Genomic DNA, 17,591 nt, shown 5'->3' on the forward strand with positions numbered 1-17,591 from the left:
TGAGAGGATGCATAAGAACCAGAAATATTGTTATGCCAGGTACACACTACAAGGTACTTGTTATCATGGGGTAAATAATTTCTAACCTTAGTAGATTCTAACCTGCTTAAATATTAAAGCCAGGCAAATAGTTTAACAAAGCTTATGTACAGTGAAACTCACTACCCTCAACACACTGAAACAGAAAAATTATTCAACACTCAGCATGCAAGGCCTCGTAATTTAGCTAGGGTACTCATACAAGCCATCCTGGGATATGCTCTACTCACATTGTCTATTGATATGTTTGTGTTACTGCAACTTAAGCCTGGACAGTTTGTCTTCCTTTGAATGCAAGATGCCATTACAAGTTTAATTTTATCTGCAACATTTGTCCTGTTTGCACTGAAACAAGTTTTAACGGCCTCTTGTAGCCAAGGTTAACTAAAAGCCCTCCAGTATTAAAGCTTCCTATGCTCTTGCTACTGCTCATGTCAATATTTTGACTATAGAAGGCAGTTGTGTTGGATGAACTATAGTGAATAATTCCAGTGGGGGGGGAGGGGGGGCAGAATCAACTTTTCTGAAAGCAGACATTACTAATTGTAGCTGCAGCTATATCTAATTTATGTCATAAATGAAGCAACCCTACCTTAAAAGGATTAAAAGGTTAACCACCTGAGGCAGTATACTCATTCTAAGATAAATGTGTCAGCCTCACAGCTGAAACACTTGTTTGCAAAGCTATGCCTAACTTATGAGCAAGACAAAGATCATGTCTATAATCTGATCATGCTTTCACAATTTGCATAACGAATATCATAAATGCAAGCCATATAGCTAACTTTTCCTCATCCTCTTCTTGCTGGCTGAAGAGAAGCCTGTTTACAGAAGCACCTGCACATTACACCAAGCAGTTCCATTTGCTGCTCTGTGGTGTAAAGATAGCAGGTTTCAGACAAGTTTTTGCCTACCTTAGATTCACAGGAAACCACCTGCAACATTTATATTGCCTCATCTAGTCAGATGTACTACTGCTGTCCACAGAAGTTGAACATAAGTTTGCCTTTGTATTTTAATACTTCACTTCAATCTTCCAAATTTTAAGCAGATGGATCTTTTCAAAATGAATAGAGTGAATTTTACAAGTGTGCGCAAATTTCAGAGATGCAAAATTAAAATTAACAAAGCAGCATTTTAAAGCACATCTGCAATTTCGAAGCTGTGACAAAACTGCAACTGTCAGACTCAAAAGTAAACAAAAGCCTCAAAATCCACTACTTGACCAATAACTTAGGTGACTTAACTGAGGAAAGCCCAAGTATAGTAATGTTGGCACATAATGTTAGATTAATATGTTGGGGAAAAAGGTATTTTAAAGCAATTCTTAGTTTTACTATGATCCGAACTTGCATGTAAAGCTGAGCTTCCAAGACAGAAAGGAGTTTTGTTCTGCTTCACTAATCAGCAACAGTCTATTACAGCAGTGCTGTACTTACAGTCATCAACAAACAGGAAGGCCTAGATTTGGGCTGTCGGCCCTGCACTGAAATCTATTAAACCATGACTAAAATATTGTGGTTAAACAGATATGACTACATGTAAATTAAAGTCATCAGCAAGGTTTGTCATAAGCGGAAAGTCTCCAATTAATTTAACTTCTTTTGACAATAAGTTTAGATCAGAGTAATGATTCTGCCATGCACTTGCTTATCAGTTACAACTTTATGTAAGAAGTGAGACATAACTGGAAGGGACTGAGTTGTGTAGGCATTTTGTTCCATGCTCACAAAACAATGTGCACATTGGATCATGGCTCTGAAAATCATCATCAATATTTTAATAAATGGCAGTAAAGTAGTATAACTTCTCAAGTGTAACTAACCCTTGCAAGATTTTGCCTTTAGTGAGGTGCTTAATTGAACCATCTAACCATTCATTACTTGGAATATGCAATATGGGCATATCAATTTAGTATCCACCACCTTTTTAAATCTGGGAAAGAAAAAAATCACATACCTTTAGTTTGCTGAATCCCATACTCATTTATAAGTGGAAATCTTGCTTGCATCTGAAGAAAGTGAAAGGGAACCAACCTTTCTGTCAAGTAGTTAACCTGCTCTTAAGGCTATGGGACGTGTATCCCAGGAACAGCTAATAGAGCAAGGAATCCATCGGGAAGAATTGAGAACTTTTTTTCAAAGGTAGATCAAAATGGACACTTAAGTTAGCTATATCCTCACTTCATCAGGAAATCATGTAAACTTTAATCCTCTGGATTTATTCCAGTCATCTTTGGTGGGTATTATTTGTCCCTTTTCCTCATAGCCTGGAATTATTGGCCCTGAAGTTATTTCCATATTAGGACTGATTTTTAAAGAAGGTATTAACATGACATGTTAAAATACTGTGTTTCCCTAGACTTCCCAAATCGTTTGTACACAAGTGATCTTCATTAATCCATGGTTGTATCAAGTGTTTCCCCAACACTGTGCCATTGATGTTCTTATCCTTTAGGGTGCAGTACCTATTTTACATCTACTGGGAGGATAAATCATTTGCCTGATCCTATATAATCACGACAAGAGATTAATTAAAATGCCAAGATAGGAAACAATTTATTATAGAGAAGAAAAATTTCTCATCCAAAATATAGAAATCTGTACAACTTTGCCACAATCAATATACATGAACTGTACAAATTTACACCAGTTCATAATTTACCAAATAAAAGATGACTAACAAAGTTCACAAAATAGATGGTGGTTTGTGGAAAAGACTTTTACCCAATAGGTACATACAAGGAAATTACAAACCAGACCTCCACTTTCTAAAAATAAGAAGTTTACTCAGTCTTAGAAAACTACAAGCTAGCAAATGTACAGATAGCTGGCTGGTGCTAACACCACAGTTCAGACAGTGTCTTTATATGGTCTTTTTTTAGAGCCTGTTGCCATGGCAGATTCTGGTCACCTGTTACTTTCAAAGGCCAATACACAAGATGAAGACTGACCATTTTCCCAGGTCATGCTTACCAGTTTGTTTTATGTACATTTTATACATATTGTAAGTGCTAGGTAAAAGTCAGAAAATTTCCAGTATTATCTTTATAACAAGTCTTGTTACTCAGCTGCCAAAAATGTAACAATTTGTAAGTGTAATAGTGCAAATTTACTCTGCAAGACCAACTGCAGAGTGTAAATTCATAAATACAGATTTGGATTGAAATAATTTGTGTAAAAATTAAGTAAGATGTCTGGGAGAAACTGAAACCTTCCTTGGACCTCTTCACTCCCTAGCAAATAGAGTGATCATTCTGACTCACAGGCTGTTAAATCACTGAAAAGGTACTGTCCAAACTACGGCACTGTCACTTGAAAGTTTACCACTCTATTGTGTGCCTGATCTTCACAGCTGTGACATGGTTTAAATTCCATAATCCATCCCCAGAGGAGCCCACCCAAAGTAAAAACCAATTTTATCCATCCATTTTAGGGTGATTCATCCATAGACTATATCTTAACCTGATACAGTCATCATATTGTAGTTTTTGGAAGGGCTTGTTCTGCCCAAGAGAAGTTCCTCCTTACAGCTTATTCTGCTGTCTACCATTTGCATGTTGGTGTTATTTTGGCTACCTCCTGCTGGTGCAGCTTCATACAGCACACAGATCGAGCCATCCTCTCCGATACGATAGGAGACTTCATAGGGGTCAACCCATAGAGTGAGTTCACTTGGAAGAAGCCGGAACAGTTCCTGACTGCTCAGTCCAATCCGTTGTGCTGCTTGTCCAATCAGAGGATCCATTTTATGGTTGATCCGGATACAACGGTAACCTGATCCCTTGCATGGCTTTTCTGGGAACCAGTGATGTTTATAATGCTCTACAGAATAAGAGAAAAAGATTGTGCTGCTTAGCTCTAGATAAGAGTCAGAAAGATGTACTATGATTGTCATGTACTCCAATTTTTTTTTTTTTTACCCATTTCACTATTGACATTAGAGAATTTTTATTTTTCCAGCTCAACAAATGAATAACATAATAAACTGTAAACCTGAAAAAGAATGAAAAAACTCGAGAAGCTCAAATATTTTTGGAGGCAATTTACACTCCTTACTGTGATCTCATGGGGCAAGTATTTTTCATGAGTTAACTGCCATTCAGTCATTACTTTTACTCAACACATTTTTTAAAAATTATTCAAATAATATAGGTGCATGTTACATGGAGTAAAAGCATGACATTACAAAACCATAGTATCAAGCTGGTTGTGTGTGAAGCATTAAGGAGTTTCAGATACCCCAGATTTACAAATATTCTCAACTTTTGGAGGAAAGCAGCAGAGAATCCTGTGGCACCTTATAGACTAAGAGACATTTTGGATCATGAGGTTTTCTGGGTGAATACCCACTTCGTCAGATGAATGAGAAATTTCATTTTTGGAGGAAAAATACTCTTAACATCTTGAAACATTTCAGTGTTATTTTCCTATTGCAAGTACTGCCAATGAAACTATAACAGGCAAAAGCAGACTAGCAATGTTTACTGACAATTTAAAATAAAGACCTTATGTATTTTTAATGTTCATCTTAGTGCATACCTCTCTACTACCTTTCTATATCACTTGTCCTAGGGCTAAATTCTTATACCTCTACTCACCACAGTTACCCAAGTAGCAGGGTAAGGCCACTGAAATATAATCAACAAGACTATTAGAACTTGGCTCTTGGATCAGAAACTGTATAGGGAAGAAACCAGATTTTCCTATGTGGTTGTATAGCATCTAGGACAAAGGACCCTCACTGGTGCCTTTGAAGGGTACCCCTATAGAAAGTTTTCTATAGTGCATTTTCAGGAAAATAGGTCCTGAAGGAACCTTACTCCCATTTATGTAATATTGTCAGATATAAAAACAATTTTAATACACTTTACACTTGAAACTGGATGTGGTTTTCAGTACCTCACAAACTGCTGATTTCAGAGACTTATCCGTCTGTGTCTAAACAGATTTTTGTGAAACTTAAGAGGCTTCAATTTAAATCCCTCTCCCTTCTCCACCACCTTTAAAGCAGCCAGGAAAAGACCTTGATTTTCCTTATTTAAAAACTATATTACTGTATTATAATACTAGCAACCAAAACAAGATACATGATGTTGGTCGACTACATTATCAAATATTGTGGCTTTTTAAAAAGCCTTTCTGTTTCAGCCAAACTCATGCACTGTATAAAACTGCCGAGCTTGAAAATGCTAGAGGGGTTTCTTCCCAGAAGCCAGGGGTGTGTCTTTGTCTCACTCCAAAGATACAAATTAGAGGCCTGGTTTAGGAACTGGAAAGTGACAAAGAGCACGGGCTTAAAGGCGGCTGTGGTAGGTACTGGGAAAGCAGAACTGGGATTGTAAAAACACCTGGGGGCAAACTGAGCTTCTGGGATGGGGGAATAAAGGGATCCAGGGTGGGCCAACAGCTGAGGTGGAAGAAGGGATCCCCTGTTGGGAGCCATCCCGGAGGGGCACTGCCCCCCCCCCCCCAACAGCTGAGGTGGGGGAAAGGATCCCGTGTCGGGAGCCATCCCGGAGGGAGGAACTGCCCCCCCAGACAAGTATTGGGGTGACTCCCATGGGTCCCAGTGTCCAGCTACCACTTCCCGGGGTGGGGGGGGAGGAGGGCGTTGAGTGACTCCCCCTCACCGCCCAGGCCCGGCGGACGCCGCTAGCGGGCAGCACGGGCGAGGGCGGCTGAAGACGGGGTCCTGCTCGCCAGAGCAGCCCCGGGCCGCGCGGCGCCGCCCCTCACCTGCCAGCAGCTCCTGTAGGCTCTGGCTGAAAGTCTGCAGCTGCCGCTCGTTCATCAGCCCCTTGGTGCGCAGGAACTTGGAGATGAAGCCCACGGCCGCGGCGATCTCGCGTATCATGCTGGCCCGGGTGTACAGGGCGGGATGCATGGGGGCGGCGGCGCGGCTCTAACGCGGGGACAAGAGAGCAGCGCACCCCAGCTCACATCCCGGGGCGGGCGGGGGCCTCCTCCTCAGACAGGGGGGCGGCAGCAAGACCAGCGGAGGCGACACGAGGAAAACAGCGAGCATCTCCTGCTGCGAGGACCGAGGAGAGCAGCATCCGCGCGTCGCCTCTTATAGCCGCCGCGGGACGGAAATGGCGTCGGGGCCGGGCGGGGCCGGGAACCCACAGCCACCAATCCCGCGATCGCACCATTGTGACGAGAGTTCGGGAGGGCGGGGTGCGGAGTGGGGTGACGTAATCTGATTGTAAACAAATCAAGCTTGGGACGCGAGAGGTGCTGGGAGGCGGCAGCTGCCTGGGAAGAGAGCGTCTGGCGGTGAGAGCAGCGGGGCAGCTGCAGCCTGGGGGAAGGGCCTGTGCAAGACGTAAACGATTTGTATATATAAGCTACAGCTCAACAAAATACGGGCATAGATATGTCAGGACTTGTACTTCGAGAGAAGGGGTTAGGAAGCAAGAATAAATGTAGCTGAGCATGCACATTTGTGTGTACATGTGTATAAATAATGGTGTATACAAAGTGAGAACTATCCACACACACAGTACTATGTCTACAGAGTCAAGTATCAGAGGGATAGCCTTGTTAGTCTGGATCTGTAAAAGCAGCAAAGAGTCCTGTGGCACTTTATAGACTTACAGACGTTTTGGAGCAGGAGCTTTCGTGGGTGAAGTGGGTATTCACCCACAAAAGCTCATGCTCCAAAACGTCTGTTAGGCTATAAGGTGCCACAGGACTCTTTGCTGCTATGTCTACAGACAGGCTTATACCAATCGAGTATAAATATACCTACAAGGAAAATCCTTTGTCCACAGACAATAAAGAATTCATACATAGAGAGCGCAATATCTGTATATAGCTCTGTATCTAGTAAGAGAAATATCTGCCTACACACATAACACTACAGATTCACTACTTGTATGCAAACAAATATCTGTACATATAGAGAATATATATGTAAATAGATACAATCTCTGTATACACGTATGCACAGATATGCAGCTATGGTAATACATATGGACTCTACATTATCTGTGTGTATGTAGTTCTCTATTAATACATTCATATGTAGCAATGGAAATATCTACCGAGGCAATATAGATTCAATACATGTACCCAAAGAGGTGTTTGCATATATACCGATAATGTACATCCATCTAGAGAGAGAAACATCTGTTTGCGCAGACACATAAGCATATATTTAAGATATGTACAGAGAGAGGTGTGTATTTAGAAAGTGAACAAATATACACCGCAAGTTAAAAATATATGCATGTACACACACCCTTGAACTGTGGCCATGTTTATTGGTTATATGTCCCTGTGTTGTGATAATTAATAATGGTTGGTGTGGCTTTTCTAGTTTACATTGTATGCACAAAACTATATATAGTACAAAACTATGTAAATTAGCTTGGGTGTAAGACTGCAAATTGCTGCTGTCAGATTCTATAATGTTTAGGAAAAGCTGTGTGAGTGAGTGAACTATGTTGTAAGGCTTAGTAGTAATAGTATGTAGAAAATACACAATTTATGTCTGCATATGTGTGTTTTGTATTATATTTATGGTCAGAGTTAAGGCTTCTTATTGTTTCTTTAGGATAGGGGTTGGCAACCTTTCAAAAACGATGTGCCACGTCTTCATTTATTCACTCCAATTTAAGGTTTCGTGTGCCAGTAATACATGTTAATGTTTTTAGAAGGTCTCTTTCTGTAAGATTATAATATATAACTAAACTGTTGTTGTATGTAAAGTAAATAAGGTTTTTAAAATGTTTCAGATGCTTCATTTAAAATTAAATTAAAATGCAGAGCTCTCCGAACCTGTGGCCAGGACCCAGGCAGTGTGAGTGCCACTGAAAATCAGCTTGTGTGCTGCCTTTGGCACGCGTGCCATAGGTTGCCTACCCCTGCTTTAGGATGAGACCAGAAATATGTTGGCTGTGGGTGTGTCAAGGTTTTTTCCTCCACTTTGAACTTTAGAGTACAAACGTGGGGAACCTGCATGGACCCTTCTAAGCTTAATTCCTAGCTTAGATCTGGTAACGCTGCCACCAGCCAAAAATATAGTGTTTGGCACACTTCCTGTTCCCCCAAAACCTTCCCTGGGGGAACACAAATCCAAACTCCTTGGATCTGAACACAAGGAGAAATTAACCTTCCCCACCACCAATCCCTGGTGAATTCAGACTCAGTCCCTTGGATTTTAAAACAAGGAAAAAATCAATCAGGTTCTTAAAAAAGAAAGCTTTTAATTAAAGAAAGAAAAAGTAAAAATTATCTCTGTAAAATCAGGATGGAAAATGCTTTACAGGGTATTCAGATTCATATAGACTAGAGGGACCTCCCCCCCCCAGCCTTAGATTCAAAGTTACAGCAAACGGACGTAAAAATCTTTCCAGCAAAAGAAAAAAGCATTTACAAGTTGAAAGAAAACAAACATAAGACTAATCTGCCTTGCCTGGCTGTACTTACAATTTTGAAACATGAAAGACTGATCCAGAAAGATTTGGAGAGTCTGGTTGTACGTCTGGTCCCTCTTTGTCCCAAGAGCGAACAACGAACAAAACAAACAACACAAACAAACACTTCCCTCCACCAAGATTTGAAAGTATTTTGTGCCCCCATTGGTCCTCTGGTAAGGTATCAGCCAGGTTTACTGAGCTTCTTAACCCTTTACAGGTAAAAGAGACATTAACCCTTAACTATCTGTTTATGACAGGGTGGTACAAGAAAGGTAGTTGAGATAGAAAGGGGAACTAGTTAGTGTAGTATAGACAGGCAATTGAATGACTTAAATATTTATTTTGTGCTTTTTCCAGTTTGTGCTGGACCATTGGAGGAATATGCAGTCTAGCAACCTGAAACCAAAATTAATTTTATTTTGTTTGGATTTCCCAGCTTTTTAAACAAACATGTACCAGTGCCAATATTTATTCACATTTATAGCTGTTAAGGTTGATATGGATTATCTCTGATTGATTGCTTTCTTGCAGAGGCCCAACAAACTCTCACCCCAGTGTCTCCCACAGCCCCTCTTCTGGCCCCTGAAGAAATACACTCTTCCTTAAGTCCCCAGTTCTCTACCCACACATCTGGACTATTATTTCATAGAGTAGTGGCATTCCCAAGCACCTAGGAACCCTGGGCATGACCCAGGACACTATTGTGCTAGGCGCTGTACAAACACAGAAGAAAATGATGGTTTCCTGCCCCAAAGAGGTTGTAATCTTATAAGGAAGGAGACAATTGATGGAAACAAGCAGACAAAGGAGTACAGGGAAACAATGAGACAATACTGGTCGGTATGAGAGGCAGTGGTCTCAGCATAACAGTTCTCAATTTTTTTTGTAGGCATCATGGCAAAGGAGAGTTTCAAGGAAAGTTTTGAAAGCGGATAATGAGGTGGCTGTGCAGTGTTAATGGGGAGCTCCTCCCAAGCATGTGGGGCAGCACAAGGGATATTATGAAGGTGCTTGTTTGAAAATTTAACAGGTGAATGATGGTGGCTTGCATCACTGGCCAGCCAGAGATGGAGGTCAACATTTCTGTGCTCTACCACCCTGCACAGCCCTCCGGACACTCACATCGCACTATGATATGCTTTCCCCACTTATCTTTGTTCTCAACAGTACCCACTGCTTCCATGTCCTTTTTTTTTAAAAAAACAAGAGGGAAAGGGATATTGACATGTTTTAGTCACAGCTGAAGTGACCCAGGAAGGATAAGGGCCTGGGGCCTTTGCATATTGGGCCTCCCTCCTTCCTGGGGCAGAGAGGGAGGAGTTGAAAGAGGGAGAGTAGCTCCAAATGGCTCTCCAGCCTACCAGAGATGGCAGTTTTGTTAAGATCAGAAGATTTGATAAGTTTTGGATACATAGTTTAGTTTCCTTGTTGATGTGGTAGTTTTAAGGCCCCTAATCAATTGCAGTCACTGCCACTAGTACTTACAGCTTTTTTGCTGCCTCAAGTGGCAAAGTGGGGGGAAAAAAAAAGATAAAGCCCCGATCGGCCGCACTGCCGCTTCATTCTTCTGTGGCAATTCAGTGGTGGGTCCTTCGCTCCGAGGGACCCACTGCTGAATTGCCGCCAAAGACCCGAAGACCCAGGCATGCCTCCCCTTTTCATTGGCCACCCCAAGCACCTGCTTCCTTCACTGGTGCCTGGAGCCGGCCTTGATTGCCAAGTATTCAATAATAATGAGTCAGCCCTCCCTCTCCTCCCTAAATATGAGATTAGCTTAAAAATCATGATTAAAAAAAAAAGAATTTGGGTTCTTTCTAGGATTGCCAACTTTCTGCAAGCACAAAAATGAACACCCTTGCCCCTTCCCTGCCCCACCCTTTCTCTGAGGCCACACTCTCTGCTCAGGGGATCAGGGCAAGAGGTTGGGGTGCAGGGGATGAGGGCTCCAGCTGGGGATGTGGACTTAGGGGTGGGGCTGGAGATGAGGGGTTTGGGGTGTAGGAGGGTGTTCTGGGCTGAGACTGAGGGGTTCTGAGGGTGGGAGGGGGATCAGAGCTAGAAACCTCCCCATTTTAATTATAGAAATTTTTTTTGCATCGAAATTGCCCATTTTTAATCCTTGCCCCCCGGAGAAACTTTGAAATTCAGACTGTTTCCACCATCTCTAGTATATATAAAAATAGACATACGTAGAGATAATGAACTGAGGTATATGTGCATACACAGCAAATCCATTCATCAAGAATGACTTCTTAGGTGGACTCTACTTACACAGAACTGCAGAGTGAACTCATTTGTCAAAGTGCTTGACATTTGACCATACATAGGGTTGGTATCTATGTCACAGCCCTAGTCTGCTGCCTCTGTACTCATAGTAGCGGTTTGCTGTATTACCTTTGCTGCGAGCTAATTGGAAAGTCTGTAGATCTTTGGGAATCTGCGGCACTACTTCCTTTTCCTGCTCCTTTTTCAACTGTCTCCTTCTTCCTTAGAAGATCCAGACGCAAAGACTTCAGCAGGGGAGACATTTGGCATAGTCAGGCTGCAAGCCAGTGACTCAGCTGTGATGGCAGGATACTGTTCCTCCTGTGTGATCATCTGTAACTTGGGAGGGTTTCTCAGTTCTGCATCAATAAATTGGACCATACTTTGGATGAGGAGGGTAAAAATAAATATTGAACAGCCAGCCCATTCGCTAAGTACAGTCCACCTTGTGTACTGACTGAGATAGGGGTCCAATAGGAAAACAGTGCATAACCCTGTAATTAAGGACTGTATCCTAATGCATACAAACAAGTGGGATGAATTAAGATTGTCTAGTCAACCCTAATTCTGACATTTCTAACTTTTGAGTACATGACTTTGCAACATTCTTTTCATGTTGTTTTGGTAGGAACTGACTCTCCCCTATCGGTCTGGGGACTGCCTTGCTCATTGTGGGTTCTACCATCATAGAAATAAGTAATACAATGTGACTACTTTTAGCTAGGTGATAAAACCTATGTCACCTAAATATTGCAAAGCCTGTCTGCCTACCCGGGCCTTTCGGATGAAGGCCAAGATTGTAGAGCTGAAAATAGATTAATTAGAATAATGTGATTTTATTGTTATGGGTCTAGAGTCTTTGGATTAATGTATGTCTGTTTAAGGAAATAAATAAGAGGCATGTATCATTTTTTTTACAAGTGATTTTTTGTTTAGGAAATACTTCCCACCTATACAAGGAAGTGCTATTGTGTAACTGTTTTTATGCAGTATCTTGTTAAAACCTTTCAGAGTAGTGAACAATTAAGGATATTCTCTCTATATTACACTTGTGTCTATGATTTTTATTGTATTTGGCATTGACCTCATAATGAAACAGAAGTTGAAAAATCATTGGTGATTGTTAATGAAGAATTGCATTTATTCCTGAGATTGATGAAAGGGTGCCTTTTCTGAGAGGTACCGTGTGCTACATGTAAGAAACAATATACGTTAGCAATCCATTCTTATTATCGAAAAAGATATTATTAGTGTAGGTTGTGAATATTATAATATTAGTGTTATTAATCAAGCAGTTTTAAACCTATGGCAAGGTCTTATTTCTCCCAAAATAGTATAGCTTGTTTTGCATGATGTGTAAGACATGCACTTTTGAGTTATCTTAATCCTTGCACTAATGAGGAGGCGCAAATGTAATCAGCATCTCTGCAACGAGGTGGAGATGAGGGCTCTTCAGCTTGGGCTATAGGCCTTTCTCTCAACCTAGTATCACACTATGTAATTGTAATTGTTAATCAGTGTTTAGTTTACGTGGGAATAATGGTTGATTGTGTCACCCCAACACGTTCTTCCAAGCTGAAGGAGTCTTGCTTTGAAAGCCTGTGGTAGTCTGAGAGAAACTGAACTAAGTATCAAACTGAAAAATCCCAAATCTCTAGATTAGTGTGTCATGAAGCACCAGATACGGCAAATACTCATATGTTAATCTTATTGAACTTGCATGAGTAAGAGGTTGACGAATAAGCTCTAATAATGTAAAACACATCACTACGTTAACAGAAAGGTGAAGAGAAGGAATGGGAAATTCATGAGCTGCGAGAGAGAAGCTATCAGGACAAGTCAAAACTATTCTGCAAAACTAATTCCATTAGATGGAGCTCATAAAATCATAGGATGACAAATTCTGCTTGCCTTATTTCAAAGTAGTATTTTGCTCCATCAGTAATCATATAGGATATGTCTACACTTGGAGGCAGAGGTGTGATTTTCAGTTTGAGGAGACATACTCGCGCTAGCACTCATCAAGCTAATGCCCTAAAAGAGAGTGCAGCTGTGGCACATGAGTTGTGGGATGAGCTAGCTGCCCGGAGTACATGCCCAGGGTCTGTTTTAGTGCACTGTTTTAGTGCACTGGCATGATGAGAGCTAGCATGAATATATCTCATCAAGTTGCAAAGAGTTCTGTGGTACCTTATAGACTAACAAACGTCTTGGAGCATGAGATGCATCCGACGAAGTGGGTATTCACCCAAGAAAGTTCATGCTCCAATACATCCGTTAGTCTATAAGGTGTCACAGGACTCTTGGCCGCTTTTACAGATCCAGACTAACACGGCTACTCCTCTGATATTTCTCATCAAGTTGTAATCACATCCCCAGGTCCAAATGTAGACATACCCATTGATTTCAAAGAGGCTACTCCTGGAGAAGGGACTGCTCATTGTGAGTAAGAGTGGCAGAATCTGACCGAGAGGGATTAAATTGAAGGTTTCTGCGTTGTTTCTTTGCTTTCTCCATATGCTCAAGAATGGGATGGGAGCATCTACATGTGGCAGCTAAAAGCAGATTCAGAAAAAAATCTAAGATCTGTATATATTTCCAATGGAAAAATAGCAGATGTCTGGAGCAAGTGTGGTAGTTAGATCAAAATTATCTTTGCATTACTGAACTAAAAAAAAAATGGAGAGAGTGGAAAGTAGCGTATGAGCTGCTTATTTTAAAGCTTTGTCATGGATAATAGAGGCTTGTGTGCAACAAATAGTTAGACATAACCATTATCGTTCTTCTTACTCTTTCAGTGTGATTTGTTTTTCACTATACTCAGTTATGAGCAAAATTGAGCAAGAAACGTACAGATAAAAAAGAAATGGTCAGAAACCGCATCCTGCATGGTAATAGAAATTTATTAAGAACATAATTTTAAAGCCACGTTACTGATTATAAAGACATACTTAACCTTTTGTTGTTGCATTCTGCAAATAGCGTATTTTAACTCCTAGGCCTTTATCCTCAGCTGCTCTGGAGCTCCATTTGATGCAGCTGGGAAGAGAGGAGGGCAAAAATGGCCTCATGCTTCTCTGGTTCCCAGAGTTGCAGGGGTCTTTTTGGCCCCCAGCATAACTTCAGAACAGGCCTGAGGGTGATCTAAGCTATCCCAGTTTATCATGGCCTCGTAGGGATTTCCAGAGAAGTGTATTCCTGCTATGTCTCCTTACGACACATCATGCCCCCCCATGTCTGGGGATGGTAGGAAGGGGCAGGCAGGGATATGTTGAGGTCTAAGAGAATACTTCACTGCCCATTTAGAGCAGCTTTAAAGACCCTTTGTCGTGCTGAAGTGGCACTATGGGACATGCCTGAGTAAAGGATTTGATCCTTACTGATTTCAATTGGATTTTTTCTTCAAAAAAGCACTCTAGGATTGATTCATTGATTGTAAGACCAGAAGGAACTATTATGATAATTTAATTTGATATCCCACGTAACATAGGACATAGAACCTCACCCAGTAATTTCTGCATCAAGACCTTAACTTGTGTTTGAGCTATAGCATATCTTTTAGAAAGCCATCCAGTCTTGATGTATGGAGAATCCACCATGTCTATACGTATCTTGATATATTGGTCCAGTGGCTTGGATCCTTGCTTTTTTGCAATATTTTTAAATATTATTTTCCTGTCTTTGCCTCAAGGGTGTAAAAATAAAATAAAAAAATCTAAAGAATTGAACTTTACTGTCATCATTACTCAAGGAAAATATAGTTTTCCGTATCTGAACTAAATGTTAGGACCACAGAATGCTAGAATTCAGAATCCAGCAAATATCAGGACTCTGCAACTCATTTGTGTAACCGGCCTTTCCGGTTAGAAGTGAGAAGTTAGAGTTAGAAAGTGAGCTTTACCATGTTGTAAAAATGGCAAGACAGACAATTTCTGGAACTCCTTTGGATCTAGAAGAGATCTTCTGTTTAATTTTGTGGTGTGTCAGGAAAGTCCTTGAGCCAATTCTACTGTGCTTGTGGATTTGGAGACGGGCCTGATTTGCACAAGGTGGCTGCTTGGTGCCTGACTTTCTAAAAGTGCTCAGTCCACACCCTCTGAACATTAGTTCCCTTTAAAGGCATTTCAAAATAAACACCCAAATATTGAGACACCTAGAATCAGTAGTCACTCTTGAAATTTTAAGCCCAGGTGTGCCACAAAGAAGTATAAAGAGCCCTTACTAATCGAGACAGGAGTGTATAGCATACATACACCTGACTCCCAAAAATATGCCAAGTGTGCACTATGACGCATAAGAGATTAAAGAACTTTAGAATAGTCTGTGGACTGTTCATGTAAAAAGAGATTGCAGGATCACAATGACCTCTTTGTACAGAATCCAAGATGTTACATATTGTAATTCACACCTGGGCACTTTTTCTCCTTTCTGAGAAGGACAATGTCATAAATGCAGGTACTTGCTTTGATTTTTTAAAACTTGTAGTATTCCCATGAAAAGAGAAGGCAAAACCTGATTTATTATGGTACCATTTCCCCACAGAAGAGGATGGATAGCTGAATGTTAGTACAAGTGTTCTACACAGGCATGCCTGATAACACTAGAAATAGAAGAATTTAAATACAAACAGAAGCAATATTTTAATTTAATATCACCAAGACTGGGGGAGAGGGGCTTCCCCTCATTGATTTTGGAGAATGCAGGATGAGCACAACTAGAAGACTGAAAACAGAAATCACAACAATGAATATACATGTGAAAAATTAGGCCAATGGTGTCTTTAAATTAATTGGATGTCTCAAACATGCTTGTGATGAAGAATGAGAAAAACAAATCTCTGCTTTTTTAGATGTTCAGTGTTCACTAAGGTAAAAAAAAAAGTGCAGCATTGTGATGTGTGTCTCTTCCCCACACATACACCCCATCAAACAGTGACCAATTTTCTGTTTTGCCTCGGATGTATTTACAGACAGAAGCAAACAAACAAACAAGAAACCCCGACCTGATATGCTGTGTACAATAAAGAGAAGAAATATGACCAGCTGTGTGGGAGGTGACACTTGGTTCTTAGATGTAATGCTGGGTACTCCTCCTCAGGAGCTGCATAAAAGTGTTCTTCTTGGCAGGGAACAGAGTGTTCTGCTTAGCAGGATCTAACATAAAAGCAAAGACAGTAAGCCGCTCTTTTAGAACTAAGCAATACATTAATGCGAGAGCCTGCAGAGGATGAGCCTAACATTTTAGTTCAATGTTCTGCACTTTAACTTGTTTTGTAGTTCTTTAAAAACTGCAAGCAAGTCTTTTTTAAAAAATGAGGCATAATTTGTTGCAACACATTCAATTGGTAAAAGACCCAATTATAAAAAGGTGCATAACCTGTGTCAGTGGTCTTCATGCAATATCCTTGTAGCAGCAGTCCTCCTCATCCCCGAATTCACTCCCCATGAATCCTGCAGAGAGCACTCCATGGGTCAGGGTAATTGCTGAGGGAGCGGAAAGAGACTTGAGGATGGGGTTAGAGAGACACAACTTGTTTCTGGCCCCACATCGCTGAGTTAGTCTGGAGCTATATGGTCTTTTCTGCAGAGCTCTTTCCTCTTCTTGTCCCCTGGGTTTAGTCACAGCCAGCTGCAGTGCCTGGTAGCCAGGCTCTGACAGAGCCATGCTGCCAGGGAACCAGGCAGGATGATGCCAGGAGACAGAGCTAACAAAGAGAAATTTGCTTCTTCCTCATCAGAAAAGGCCTGGGGCCGGCCCCCAAATGTGGTAAATCCCAGGAGATCTGCTGGAGACCATCTTTAGGTTTGGGTGCATGTCCCTCGGCATCTTCCATATGAACAATATGGTATGATGAAACGATGTGGGGGATCATTGTGAGGGTTGCTCACAGATTTTCTCCTAGTGGTTTGCCTCAGGAGGAAATGATCTGGCCCAATATTATGTAATTTACTATGTTGTGTTTAAATGCAGACTCATCAGTTTAACTGAAGAAGACATAGTAATACATGGCTTTTCAGAGAAAACAGGTCTCATTGCAATGCAATGAATTCTCTAGTAAGGGATAATGCTTGGGAACTGAAGTCTATAAATTGTGTATATTTAGATCTGAAGACTCCCCAGTATTTTAAATATAGATCATTTTAAGAATCTCCTGTTTTGCCCATGAAACCCCATTTAAGTCAGCCAGGATGTACGGGTGTAGGGCAAAATTTTCACTTCATTTTGTTATTCCTCTCACAGAATTGATGTATTTCTACATGAATGTAGAAGTTCTCAGATACTAGGGGAGTGGGTATCTTAGAAAAACATTGGATAATAAATAATGGATGAAATCCTGAAACCATGAACTCATAGCCAGACAGAGTGTAATAGGAACTGGTCCATGTTGGGGGTGATAGTGAGTGCCAAGAGGGACTGTTCTTCACCTGTGTTGGCAAGGAGGAAGGAGAAGGACCACAACACCTGGGGTAGCTAGTGTAGGGTGGGTACTAGACAGGAGCAGTCCCTGCACTCCTGGGGGAGGGATAGCTCAGTGGTTTGAGCATTGGCCTGCTAAACCCAGGGTTGTGAGTTCAATCCTTAAGGGGGCCATTTAGGCATCTGAGGCAAAAATCTGTTAGGGGGTTGAACTAGATGACCTCCTGAGGTCCCTTCCAACCCTGATATTCTAAGTGCAAGATGTAGAAAGCTTCATATCTTTTCCCTCTTCCCAGCACACCCCTGCTCAATGACCAATTACAATTTGACTTTCAGTTTGTACTCAGGCAAGACTCCCATTGATTGTAGTGAGACAAATCTTGAGAGGTGATGAGCACTCAACAGCACTCATGGGTTTAAAAGTTCTCAATATCTCTCAAAATTT

The 17,591-nt window shown here is 41.2% G+C and overlaps 1 protein-coding gene across 1 annotated transcript; it reads right to left on the reverse strand.

The window, feature by feature from the left end:
* Positions 1–2,572: 2,572 nt before the first annotated feature.
* BTG1 (BTG anti-proliferation factor 1) lies at positions 2,573–6,089 on the reverse strand. Its single transcript, XM_032765074.2, has 2 exons — positions 5,778–6,089; positions 2,573–3,863 (listed from the first exon to the last, which is right to left on the reverse strand). The coding sequence occupies exons 1-2, from the start codon at positions 5,923–5,925 to the stop codon at positions 3,499–3,501; spliced, it is 513 nt and encodes a 170-aa protein (XP_032620965.1). The 5' UTR covers positions 5,926–6,089; the 3' UTR covers positions 2,573–3,498.
* Positions 6,090–17,591: the final 11,502 nt, after the last annotated feature.

Source organism: Chelonoidis abingdonii, chromosome 1 (genome assembly GCF_003597395.2).
Source record: "Chelonoidis abingdonii isolate Lonesome George chromosome 1, CheloAbing_2.0, whole genome shotgun sequence".
Classification (NCBI taxonomy): Eukaryota; Metazoa; Chordata; order Testudines; family Testudinidae; genus Chelonoidis; species Chelonoidis abingdonii.

Excerpts from the sequence above, each read along its gene's own strand:
- BTG1 (XM_032765074.2), bottom strand. The coding sequence starts at position 5,925 with ATGCATCCCGCCCTGTACACCCGGGCCAGCATGATACGCGAGATCGCC. Across the intron at positions 3,864-5,777 it reads CCTACAGGAGCTGCTGGCAG|AGCATTATAAACATCACTGG; the intron begins GTGAGGGGCGGC and ends CTTATTCTGTAG.